General features: G+C 33.1%; 1 protein-coding gene across 2 annotated transcripts in view; it reads right to left on the bottom strand.

The window, feature by feature from the left end:
• LOC126737949 (uncharacterized) overlaps positions 1 to 12,912 on the bottom strand; it is a 541,322-nt gene that overhangs the window by 70,510 nt on the left and 457,900 nt on the right. For both annotated transcript variants that reach the window (XM_050443074.1, XM_050443084.1), the window contains exons 10-13: positions 9,566 to 9,789; positions 6,265 to 6,472; positions 5,941 to 6,150; positions 5,684 to 5,872 (exon numbers count right to left, since the gene is read on the bottom strand). In XM_050443074.1, coding sequence (XP_050299031.1) covers positions 5,684 to 5,872; positions 5,941 to 6,150; positions 6,265 to 6,472; positions 9,566 to 9,789 — 831 coding nt within the window. The remainder of the gene's footprint in view (positions 1 to 5,683; positions 5,873 to 5,940; positions 6,151 to 6,264; positions 6,473 to 9,565; positions 9,790 to 12,912) is intronic.

The following is a 12,912-nucleotide window of genomic DNA, read 5'->3' as shown; positions in this document are numbered from 1 at the left end:
AGCAGGGCGCAGTCTAGCTAAGACAGCTACTCTACTGAACCCTACTCAACGATCATAAACTTAAGCTCCAATATAAAGATTAACTCTATTAAATTTATTAAATACCCAAATAAAGAACAATATATATATAATTTAAATAAATATTAAATAACTAAATATAAGAAATTGACAAAAATAAAATAAATAATTAAAGGCCTAAATTACGGGTTGAAGGTGTAAAAGATATTTCTTAAAGTTTGATTTAAATGACTTCTGATCTAAAGTTGACAATTCAGTTGGTAGGTTATCGTAGAGTTTAATGGCATTATACGTAAAAGAACGTTGAAACATTGCAGTCGAATGACGAGGAAGTGTCATCCTCTCCGGAAATCGGATCACTCTTGTGTGAACGTTTAAACGAGGAACAAATTTATTCCGTAAATTAGAGGGAAGGGAGGGGTTTAATAAAACTTTAAATAAAAAATTACCTAAGTGTAACTCTCTGCGCCTATCCATCCTCAACCAGTTAAGCTCTTTAAATGTGTGTTAAATGTGATCGTATTTTCGTAATCCAAATATTAGCCGTGAGCAAGCATTTTCTGAATACGATTTTTATCTGCAATGTCTAAGCAAGGACCATAAATAAAATCACAGCAGTTGAAGTTGGACAGGACCAGAGACTCACAAAGCATTTTTCTTAAATGAAAACTAAGAACCTGACGACTATTATATAAAATTTTCAATGATAAAAATAACTGAATTAACAATTTAACATATTCACGAAACCTTAACTCAGTATCCAGGACAATGCCTAAATTTTTTGCACGAACCATCTTGGGAAGAAGAACATCATTTAATAAGATATTTAAATTATTTTTAAGAAAATCTTTATTAGGTCCAAAAATCATATCATTTGATTTAAGAGAGTTAAGTTTTAGATTATGGCAAGAAGAAAGCTGGTTAAGTAAATTCAGGTCATGGTTTATTAAAGAAGATGCATGCAAATAATCCTGATGATTGAAGTGAAGATAAACCTGGGTATCATCGGCAAAAGCTCTCAGTTTACAGTACTTTAATGATTAAGTATATCTGAGGTGTAGATTATGAATAATAATGGTCCCAGGATTGACCCTTGAGGTACGCTTGATAAAATTCTAGCTTCTTCGAAAAAATAATTATTTGAAAATATTTTTTGAAATCTGTTATGAAGATATGATTTAATAAACATTACCGAACCATCCAGTCCATAAAATTTCAGTTTTGCCAATAAAAGTTCGTGATTGATCGTGTCAAATGCTTTCGAAAAGCCTAACAGAATCAAAGCAGTAGACAACTTTTTATCTATTGACGTTATTATGTCATCAGTAACTCCAATTAGGGCAACATCAGTACTCAAATCCTTTCTAAAGCCACACTGAGTCTCCGGGATAATTTTATTCACACCGCAGTACTCAATCAACTGATTATACAGAACCCTTTCGAAAACCTTTGACAAAGCCGGTAATATACTAATAATTCTCAGATCACCATAGTTAGTTGGATTTTTCACTTTCGGAAGTGGCTTATCTATTGATAATTTCCACTGATCTGACTATGTGTGTAATGTAAACATCCAAGAAGGGACTGCAATATTTAAGTAATTTGGCACTAATTCCATCTACCCCCGAAGCATTTGTTTTTATACCATTTAGTATTTTATTAATTTGAGAAACACTAGCCAAATTAAAATTAAACTGAATATTGTCGTTGAAAATATTTTGATTGTAAAAATTAATTTTAGAAGAACAGTCTGACGTATTCGGCAAAAATTCATTGAAAAATGAGTTTATATCTTCAGGATTAAGTAAATAATCCGGAATATTCAAATCATTATTTGAACAAACATTAAAAGATTTAAGAGTCCTTCAGGTTTTTTAAATATTTTTTTCAGCGCATATATTAGATAAATATAGTTTTTTTTCCCTTCGTACCATAGACAACGTAAGATTTCGCAACCTTTTATAGTTTTCCCAGTCGTGTACATTTCGGGACCTCTTGAATTCTCGAAGCGCTGCGTCTCTTTGTCGCATAAAAACCTTAATATTTGGTGAGAGCCAGGCCCATGGTTTAGTAATCCTTGCTGTTTTAAAGGGGGCATGCCTATTAAAGATATAAAGAAGGTATTCGTTAAATAAGGAAATTTTGTTGTCAATATTTTGCTCGTAAATTATATTATGCCAGTTAATTGCTTGAAGTTCATTATAAAATTCACGAGCATTAAAATTATTAAAATTTCTGTAAGTTATAAGTTTTGGCTTAATAGACACCTTTTCTATTTTTAAATAAGAATAAACCAAGGCGTGATCAGATACCCCCTCCAACGACACAACCCCCGAATCACCGACCAAAGACTCATCCGTTACAAATATTGGATCTAGAAGTGATACACTGACTAATTCTAGTAGGTTGATTTATAATTTGGATTAGATTAAAATTGTCAAACAAGGATATCAAAGGGTTTGTTTCATTCGGTAGATTAATATTAAAATCTCCCAGACATATTACCTGCTCAAAAAAAGGATAAATAGATGAAAAAATATTCTCAAAGTCATTAACTAATAAATTAAAATTAGAATTACGAGGTCGATAGAAGACACAAAAACAGTTTTTTAAAAAAAAACAATATTTATTTCTGATTTTTAATTTAAGAATCAAATATTCTAAAAAATGTGCAACAGTAAACTGCAATGAAACAATTTCTGGCGAATAAGTGCTCTTAAAATAGACTGCAACACCTCCACCTCTACCTACCCTATCCTTATGAACAAACCGGTAACCAGGAATAGAAAAAACCTCAACATCATCACAATCAGACAGCCATGTCTCTGTAAGAAATACCATATCAAAGTCATATTTAAGTATTAAATTTTTAAACTCTAGAAAACCCGTAAATATAGAACTTAAAATTCACTTTAAACAATAAATCGCTCATGAAAAAAAAATAACTAAATAACTAAACACTACTCATATCTCAAAAACCTATATAGACTTCGAAGATATAAGTGTTCCTGCCGCTTAAGATTTTACCCCACCTTACCCAAGATACCCCCCATTATAATATAATGTTCGTTACTTAAAACGTGGTAGTAGAAAAAAAACATTGAGTAAAAAATAATGAAAAAAAAATCAATAATTGATAAATCATAAAAGATAACTGATGATATAATGAAAATATATGAATTTTACCTAACTCAAGAAGAAAAAATAGAATGCTGCGATATAATACAATATCGTATAATTAATTAAAATGCCTACTACCTATAACGCAATAATCTTTTGCATGTACCATACAAAAATATTTATTATATTCCCAAGTAAATAAAATATGAATATTCACGGGCCGCAAAAATGAGAAATGTGTATTGCAATGTTTAGGAAAAAAACCGCACATTTCTGAAATCGAAATACCTAAGTACATATTATAAGTTACCGCTTTAAAATAGATTCAGTGGTTTCCAGACAAACCATACAAGTTCCAAGTAAGATATTTTATTATTAAGTTAAACAGTATATGTGTACGTAATTATTGACGATGGTTATCATCAATAACCTGAACCTTTGTCTGCCTTACAGAGTCCCAATAAAAAATTTTTCCATCCCATGTCCAAGTATCTTACCATATTTTCATTTTGCAGCCACAAGCATCGAGTACTTTCTTCTTGTCAGATCTTCAAAAATTGCAACTCCTGAGTTTTTAAGAAGTTTCTTTGCGGCCATAACATTTTTCTTCTTTATGTTAGATACAAACCGAACTAGAATTGTAGGTTTTTATATTGTTCATAGGAAAGGCAAAGTCCAAGTCATGTAATGAACACGGTATCTTTAGCCTATTTTCTATAAATGAAGAAACGACAACCGGAATGTTGTTCTTCTCCTGAATCTCCATACCACAAATTCTGATACAATTGTTCTTTATTAATGTTTGTTCAATGTTTTCAAGCAGATCTTCCAGGGCCGCCATTGACTCCGTATTTTTTTTATGGCGGCTTCACAATTCTCGACACGCTCACAAAATGAAGATAACTTTTTGTCCAAACTGCTAAGTTTAGAAACAATTCTTTCCTCCATTTGGCTAGTTTGATACACACTTTTGTAATTAATTTTTCCAAAGCACATTTATATATAGCACACTTTACAGAAAGAATTTTTCTCTGGATGAATTTGCAGAGTCAAGATGACCGGCCCTACAAAATTTCACTAACTTTAATGCAGAAATTACCACAATTATTGAATAAATTAATGAAGCACTTGGGTAAGTGACTGTCTAGTTAGTCGCCATAGACCAATATACAGTTCACACTCATCACTTTGTAAATACAAATTGTATAATTTGCTTATGTTTAAATCTGGTGAAATATATTCCCGGTTTGGATTTTTAACCCTGCTGTAGTGCGATTTATACTTAGTAAATTTGTTGACAAAATGTTTAAAATTATCAATAGCCACCTAATTAGTTTTGTTTTTGGGGGATGCTTACCTCTTCTATCTATAGGCGGTGTAGTATGCTCGCCACCTCTCGTTTTATTAATTAGAGCTCTGGTCAAGCGACCATCCGAAACCCTCAAAGCATTTTTAAAAAAAAGTTTACAGACACTAACTTCATCTCCAGTTTGGGCAGTTTATAAATACGTGTCTTACTACGTTTGTTTGGATCTTGAGAATGCGTGAAACGACCCTTATTAGATACTGTTACTTGGCCATTGATATAAGATGTCTGTAAATTGAAGTTTGATAAACTGTAAAAATTCTCAAAGATGCGTTTTCTCTCTTGGATACTTAGTAACAAGTGGCATTGTCTGGAATAATTGCATTCTCCGTTAAAAAAAAAATTTCTGCAACTTCGTTTCCCCTGTAGTTAAGGTAAGATTTTCCGGAGTTTCTTGCAACTTTACTTTTTTGCCTTTTCCAACCTTCATGTTTTGTCTTTCTTTTTCTACCTTTTTTTTCCTCCACGATGTTGGCATTAGGTGCAATGTTCTGAATCGACTCTCCAGAATCACTTTCGGACTCGTCATCCGTTGGCGGGTGAAAATCCGAACCAGAGTCTATATCAAATTCACTGGGTTCGGCTATGCTAGAAATATCTGACATTCTCCCCTGAAACAAATGAAAATTATCTTATAACTTATGGTTATAATTATTATGGTTACGATAAGCCGAAGCCAAGTCACTCCCTGTAATTTGTTTTTATTTTCACGTTATGTTTTTTTAAAATATTATTCTTAACTTATTATATGCATGCCATACGTAAACTTAATATTTCTAACTTACCTGTGCTAGCACATCAACAGATTTGCAAAAATTGTTATAATAAAATATTTATTTCCCGTTTACACTCGACAAAATAGAAAAACACTGACAATGAAAACGACAACTTTTGAAAAGTCAAATTGGCCAACTGCTAGACCAACTGTCACTTAGGCCACTTTTCTGCTACATGTTAAGTAAATCCAGTGTGCCGGCCCAAGTGTACTAAGAGCGCCATCTAGTGAATATTAGAGAAAGGTCAATTGGGCCACTTTTAATTTGTAAATAATAATACGGTATCTACGAATGCGGGCCTATCTGAAATATGTAATTTTTTCACTTGGGCTACTCTGCTCCTGAGCGACTCATATAATATGGGAATAAGATTGAAAATAATTTATTAAATAACAAAATTTACCTTATTTTTAATCTGGTCCTCTCCGGTCCGATAATTCGCCCTAAAAAATCCAGGTTATTATAATAATTTTCTGGATAATTCGGTGTGGTGAGCGTCCCCTCAGAACTATTAATAGTTTTGTTCAGGTCTAATCCAGAATCTAGCAGTTGACGTTTTCTTTTGCATACATATCCTCCTACTTTACTACATCTGAAAAGTTGTTCTTTTAATAATACTCAAAATTCAAAACTTATCATAAAAGTTATAATATTGTTTACTTTTGAGCCCTCCAATACAACCCACTTGGCAGTACAGGTGTAGGCGACGGCGTCCATTGGACCCCAATGCATCTGATCTCTTTTTTGGGAGATATATCTCCCACATCACTGTATTCTACTTCGTTATATCCAGGAATCCATCCCTGGAATTCCATTGAGTTGCCATCGATCCATTTGAAATCTGATGCAGGATCTGCTTTTCCTCCTAACCTAAGTGAATCCAAAAAGACTTGAATCAAAATAGCGAAAAAATTTAAAATCATTGATCAGTATTGCATAGAGAAACTTCTAAACTAAGATTTTTATAAATTGCAGTATACTTACCAATAAAGAGCACTGGTCCTATACTCTGCGTTCTTTCTAATAATCGTACTGATAAATCTTCCTTCTTCAGGGGTAACAATGGATGCGAGAGTGGCCTTCACGCCACGACAAATTTGCTGAGCTGTAGGCCAAGTTACTTCTGGATAATTCACGACTAGGTAGCAGGCTTCGTTAAACATGTGTAGGCGCTCGTCACCGCATTGCATGGCTTTAAATTTAACAGAAAAAATAGAGTCAACTAAAGTTACTTAATGCCAAGGCATAGTTTAAATTATTTTTTTAAAAGAAAAGCTTTTTCAAAAAGAATATAAAATTTTTTTACCTTGATCTTGGAAATCTAAAAATCTACATAGCTAATCTTAATTATCTCTTTTAATGATTTTGTGAAGGTTAATTGATTGTATGTAATTGATCTGAATAAACGTAAATTAATGTCCATTGCCTATAGTTGTCGAACGAATTGACAATTTTATTCCCGGGGTTTGACTTAGTTTTATTAAGTTTTTTTTATGTATTAAAAGTTTATTAAACTTCGGAAGGTGTTTGATTTCAGTTATTTAATATTTTTTAAGCAATGGAAACACTTTTCCGCGCATTTCATACTTTTTGCAGTAACTTCTTTTTGTCTACGTGTTTGTTATAGGCATTTGACTTGATTTTTTTTGCAGGATTTTAAATACTGTTAACATTTTGTTTATATATACCATGTCTTCATTTTACTGCAGGCACTTTATGAAATATTTAAAAGTTTTTCAAAAAATTAAAATAACTTTTTATACTTCCTAGGCTTGGAGTCATTTTAAAAATCTTTTAGGCATTTTAAGTCATTTGTAAGTTTCTGAAAAATTGGAAACAAATCATCTTTTCATAGGCACCAGAAGTAGTTTTCCATTTTACCCCAAACAATTCAAATTTTCGAACTTCGGGAGTCTTTTTAAATGTTTTTTCCGGCATTTTATGTTCTATAGTAGATACATTTTTACAAATTTTGCTTTTACAGGTCCTTGACCTAAGATTCTAATCATAAGTATCAATATTAGCGTTTAATTTATATATTAAGATTCTTCGTATCAATTAAACGAAATCAATATTCCTTCATTCGAAACTGTAACTATCTTATCATATTCTTAGTCATACAAACATATTTGAACAGTATACAAATCGATTGTGAACAAGAGTATCAAAACAACAGAAAAGCAACTTTTTCCATGTATACAGTGCATCCCAAAAGTTATGTCTAAATTCATTTAAAATTCAGGGGTGTGTTCAAAAAAAAAACGCACGGACCCGTCGATCTTTATTTCAAGTTGCGCATTTTTGTATTCTACGTATGTTTCATGCATCATGTCCTATACCTAAAGTCAACAGTTATCGAAAAAAAGACGACCAAACATATTACTATTGAAGTTCACCTTACGAGTCGCCTTATCTCTGAGAATTTTTATACAGAGCAAAATTCCATTCATTCGTGTTTTTTTATTGTTGGCTGGTGACCGTGTCATACAATTTCATAGAAACTGTATCACAGTTGTACGCCAAACAGATATTGTCAAGTGTAAAGTGTACAAGCAAAGTTGTGGTTTTCACATTGGTAAAGTTAACGGAACGAGAAAAAATAGAAATTCTGTGCATGGTTGGGTTTGGTGATAGAACACGAACTCAAAGAAAAGCTGCTCAATTATTCAATGAAATCCATCCTGATCGTCCCCCGATATGTCAAAAGGTGGTGAGTAGAATAGAAGCTAAATTTAGAGAATTCGGTCTTGTTAGAGATCTGCCGAAATCTGGTCGTCCTGCTTGAGGTGAAAATAAACAACTTGACGTTTTGCTTTCTTTGGAAGAAAATCCATGCACTCCTGTGTCGCAGATTGGGGTAAATTTATATATGGCGAAATCTATAGTTTCCCGAATAGTTAAAAAGCACAAATATCACCCCTACAAAGTTATTCCTGTGCAAGAGTTATTTAATGACGATTTCGATAGGCGAAATGAGTTTTGTGAACGCTTACAAAACATGTGCAATCTAAATAATAATTTAGGAACAAATATTATTTTTTCCGATGAAGCCACGTTCTGTTTGAATAGTAGTGTGAACAGACAAAATTGTCGATATTGGGCAACAGAAAATCCGCATTGGATGATGGAGGTAAACACCCAGTATCCTCAAAAACTAAATGTGTGGTGTGGAATGGTGCGCAAAAGAGTAATAGGTCCCTTTTTCTTTGAACAGACTTCAACGGGACAAGTGTATCTCGATTTTCTCCAATTTGAATTAGTTCCAGCATTACTAGCTTTAATTCCAAATCCATTCGGAGCCAGACTATCCGGACGAAGAACTAATTTTCCAGCAAGATGGCGCTCCTCCGCACTATGCTGCCACTGTGCGTACATTTTTGGATGAAACCTTTCCCAATCGGTGGATAGAAAGGAGAGGACCCATCGAATGGCTAGGTCGCCTGATCTAACACCAATGGACTTTTTTTTGTGGGGATACCTCAAGTCGAAAGTATTTGTTAATAGGCCAAGTAATCTAGACGACTTGAAAGAGAGAATTCGCAGAGAAGTGCGCGCCATAACTCCGGAAATTATTGAAAATGTGTAACGAGACTTTATTGATCGCCTTGGATATTGTCAAGCCGTGAATGGCAACACATTTTCAACATTTAACTTAATTTTTGTTCTTTTGTTACTTGTTACATGAATCTTTTTTTTTATATAACTGTTGACTTTAGGTAAAGAACATGATGCATGAAACATACGTAGAATTCCACGCGAAATTCAAAGATAAAATTAAAAAAAATGTGCTTTCGTTTGAAAAAAATAAGTTGATGGTCGTTATTTTTGAGCAACCCTGTATATACAAACAGGTCCGAGCGCTTTTTTTTCGAACGCACCCCTGAATTTGAAATGAATTTAGACATAACTTTTGGGATGCACTGTATATCTAGAAATAATTAATTGCAATTAAATTCAGCTATTTCCAAATAAACAAAAAAAGAACAAGTGGAAAAAAAGCCAAAATAAGAGTGTAAATGTTATTACGAGTAGATATACTAGTAAATTAAATGACTTCTAAAGCAAAAAAAGGGCAACTTAAAAAAAAGGTGATTCCAAAATATTACCATAATTCTAGAAATTCCAGCATATTTCCGAAATAGCTAAAATCTAACCATAACAGCCTGCACTGACGTATAATATAAACCACTTAGCCGAGAAGAGAGCAATGCAACGCTGACATGTAATAATTTCACGTGTTGAATATAGGGGTAATGCAATTAGCGTCAAAATTAATATCCCTTACCGTTTTCCATTGAGACCCGAGCCTTGAAACCACCGAAATGGTGGCTGTAGTCGGAACTGAATCTCAACGTCAGCTTCGAGCCGTGACTGACGTAGCGTAGCAGTTTCAGCTTCGTGCTCCAGTCGCCGCAAAGACGCCGGCCGACGCTGCTGCTTGACTGATTTCTTTGAGGTATTGAGCCGTTTGAGGAATTCTCGATAATCTCCAAGTAGTCATAGCTACAGCTGGGTGCAAAGTTTTTATTTTAGTTTTTATAGTGTAAGAAATGAGGAATAAAATAAGAAGCAGAGGTTATAAAAGGAATGAGAGGAATGGAAATTACGCCTTTTAGACACGAACTTAATAAATATACCTAGACTCCCAATTCAATGAAAAGTAAATGACCACTACTAGAGGGCCGCTATTTTACGTGATTGTGTCCTTTCGATGTTGGTAACCGACAAATTTCAGTTGTGCCAATCGTAGGGAAATAAAACAATTAAAGTTTTTGAGTGGTTATGTTTACAAAAATACAACATAGAAAGTTACATATAGGTAAGAATTTAAGAAAGTTGCGTTAGATCTGTGATTTTTCATGTACTTCTTTAAGAATCTCGTTAAAATTTATGAAAGAAAGTAATCCTCACCTAAAATGAGACAAAGTTTCAATCAACTTGGAATAGATGCATGCATTTTAAAAGATTTGTTTTTTTTATTCTGATAATCTTGAATCTTATAAATCTAAACTTAAACTTGAGCCTTATAAATTCTAATACCATGAAAATGATGATCTGCATTTAAATTTTTGCTTGTATTTGCTTAACAAATTCAGTTAAAAACACTTTTATTTTCTTTCTATTTTTATTATTACGAGTTTTATTTTTCTTCCATATACAGTGTTTTCACATTAGTAGGTACAATTAGCAACGGTTTATATAGTAAACATATATTATTCTATCATAAACAACATAGACAGACAATTCACAATAATTCGGTTTTGAGAAACAATAAACCAAATACCTTTAAATAAAGATGGTGATACATTATTCAAGTATTAAATAAGGAGGAAGATACATCGCTTGATCCAGACGATATACCCAAGCGTCGTTTACAAATCGTCAAAAACTAGGCAATCCGCTATACTCACACGCCAAACGTCAGCGTCGTCAACTTCATTACCGTTATTTAATATATTTTTTGTTGGCAACACTAAATATATTCAGAGTGACCAACATCAAAAGGATACAACTATAAAAATGGCGGCCACCACGCATTTTTCGGTATCGTGGCCATATGCATTAGCAGTCCAGGTATATTTATTCAGTTCGTGCATGTTATTTTCTTATAAAAATGGTAAGATTTAGGTAAAGGAAAACCTTATTAAATTCAAAAAAAAATTCATTGTCACATTTATTGGTAATATAAAATACAGGGTATTATATTTCGATTTAATTTGCAATTTAAATTAAGTAACTTTTGCTTTGTAAAAGCTGTAATAATTTAAACCTAATTTAAGTCCTGTATAAAATAATAACTTTTTTTTATGTATAAAATGTTAAATTTAATAGCTTAGTCCTCCTCAGTGCAAATATGGTAAAAGAAGAGAAAACACACACAAGGATTTTTTTCTTGAAATTGTCTCAATATTTTCACAAAACACAAAATATTTCGAAAATCAATTACTTAATCAACCCTCCCTGTATTTACGATGAAGAATCCAAAAAAAATAGTATACAGGATGTTCCGTTTAAACGAAATCAAATTTTGATGTTTCTGTACTTTGAAACACCCTGTATGTCATGAAAATAGATGTAAAAGATACTTCTGGTACGCCTCTCACAATCCTAATTTTTTAATTTTTTTTTACACTGTAGTTTTGTCATAATATTCCGTGTCGTATTTCGTGAATAACCCTATATAGAGTTGCTAAACGAAAACGAAACGGCATGTAAAGATTTAAAAAAGAAAACGCTCGTACACGCCAATTTGGTTTATCAGGGGGAAAAATTTTCAGAGTATAATACCACCCTATCTGTCATCCCTTAGCCAGGGTGGAACTAACCTCAGAACTTTTGAATGGAATAGTGAGTGGGTCGAGTTATATTTTGTTTGAAAGGTCTTTCGATTCTCGTTTAAAGGGTTTTACTTGAACGGTTCTCAAACTACTGGCTATTTTAATATTTAATTCAGTTTTTTGGAAAATAATCGCAATTCTTTGTCAAACTATTAATTTATAACAATAATACATAAACACTAGTCTAAAAAATGCTTAAAATGGCCACCGTTAACCTCCATGTATTAATACAGATTTTGTCCAAATCGACGTGGCACATTTCGTAGCTTATCAGGAGTTATCAGTTGGCATTTAAATGTAATCCTTTCCCGCAATTCTTCTATTAAAGCTGTACCCAACCAGCGGGCAATGATTTTACTCTTTAGGTGACCACATAGAAAAAAACCCAGAGGTGAAAGATCAAGTGACACCGTGGGCCATTCAACAGAGCCTCTCCGTCCAATCCAGCGATCAGGAGAGTTCTCATTTAAATCATTGGAGCTATTGCGTAATAAGCAGGCACACCATCCTGCTGAAAAATCACCTCACCTTCAACGTATTGATTGTCATTGTCATTTTCTATAATGTTCGTTATTGCCGGATCGATAACTTCTTGTAATAACCTGAAGTCCATATCCCGATCAAGATTACCGGGGATAAAAATGGTCCAATACTATGATCGTCATGAATGTCACACCAAACGTTTAATTTTTGGAGATTATGTGCTTTGTGATAAATGTGTGGATTGTGGTCCAACCAATAACGGTAATTATGATGGTTTACAGTGCCGTTTAAGAAAAACAAACATTCATCTGAGTAACAAATGTTAAACACATAATTGGGATTATTTAATGCTCTTTCCCTAGTTATTTCACAGAACTTCAAGCGCGAATCCTCATTGTCTTCATTTGTTTCATGTATCAGCTTTTTTTTATAGGAGTGGAAATCACGAGATTTTAGAATCCATTGTATACTTCCCTGATTGATCCCAAATACAGAAGCTAACTGTCGAGTGCTTAGGGTAGGATCCATATTAATATGGCCCAAAACCTCAACCTCTACAGCTTCGTTCCTTACCGGTTTCTCAACATTCCTTTTTTCATTTATTAGCCACCGATCCTGTTTCCCTGAATTTTGAAATTAGTTCTATCACATACTTTCTTTGCACGTTTCTGTTTTCATCACGATCATTGAGAGGTTCTGCTGTTCGAAATGCATTTTGATTGTTAGCAAAAAATAACTCCACTATCTCTATTCTTTTTTCTAGGGTATAAAACATTTTGGCTATTACTTTGTTTAACATGATAAACTAGAA

The sequence above is a fragment of the Anthonomus grandis genome, chromosome 1 (genome assembly GCF_022605725.1).
Source record: "Anthonomus grandis grandis chromosome 1, icAntGran1.3, whole genome shotgun sequence".
Lineage (NCBI taxonomy): Eukaryota > Metazoa > Arthropoda > Insecta > Coleoptera > Curculionidae > Anthonomus > Anthonomus grandis.
Note: the sequence above shows the minus strand (reverse complement) of the source record. Positions and strands in the feature narration are given on the sequence as shown.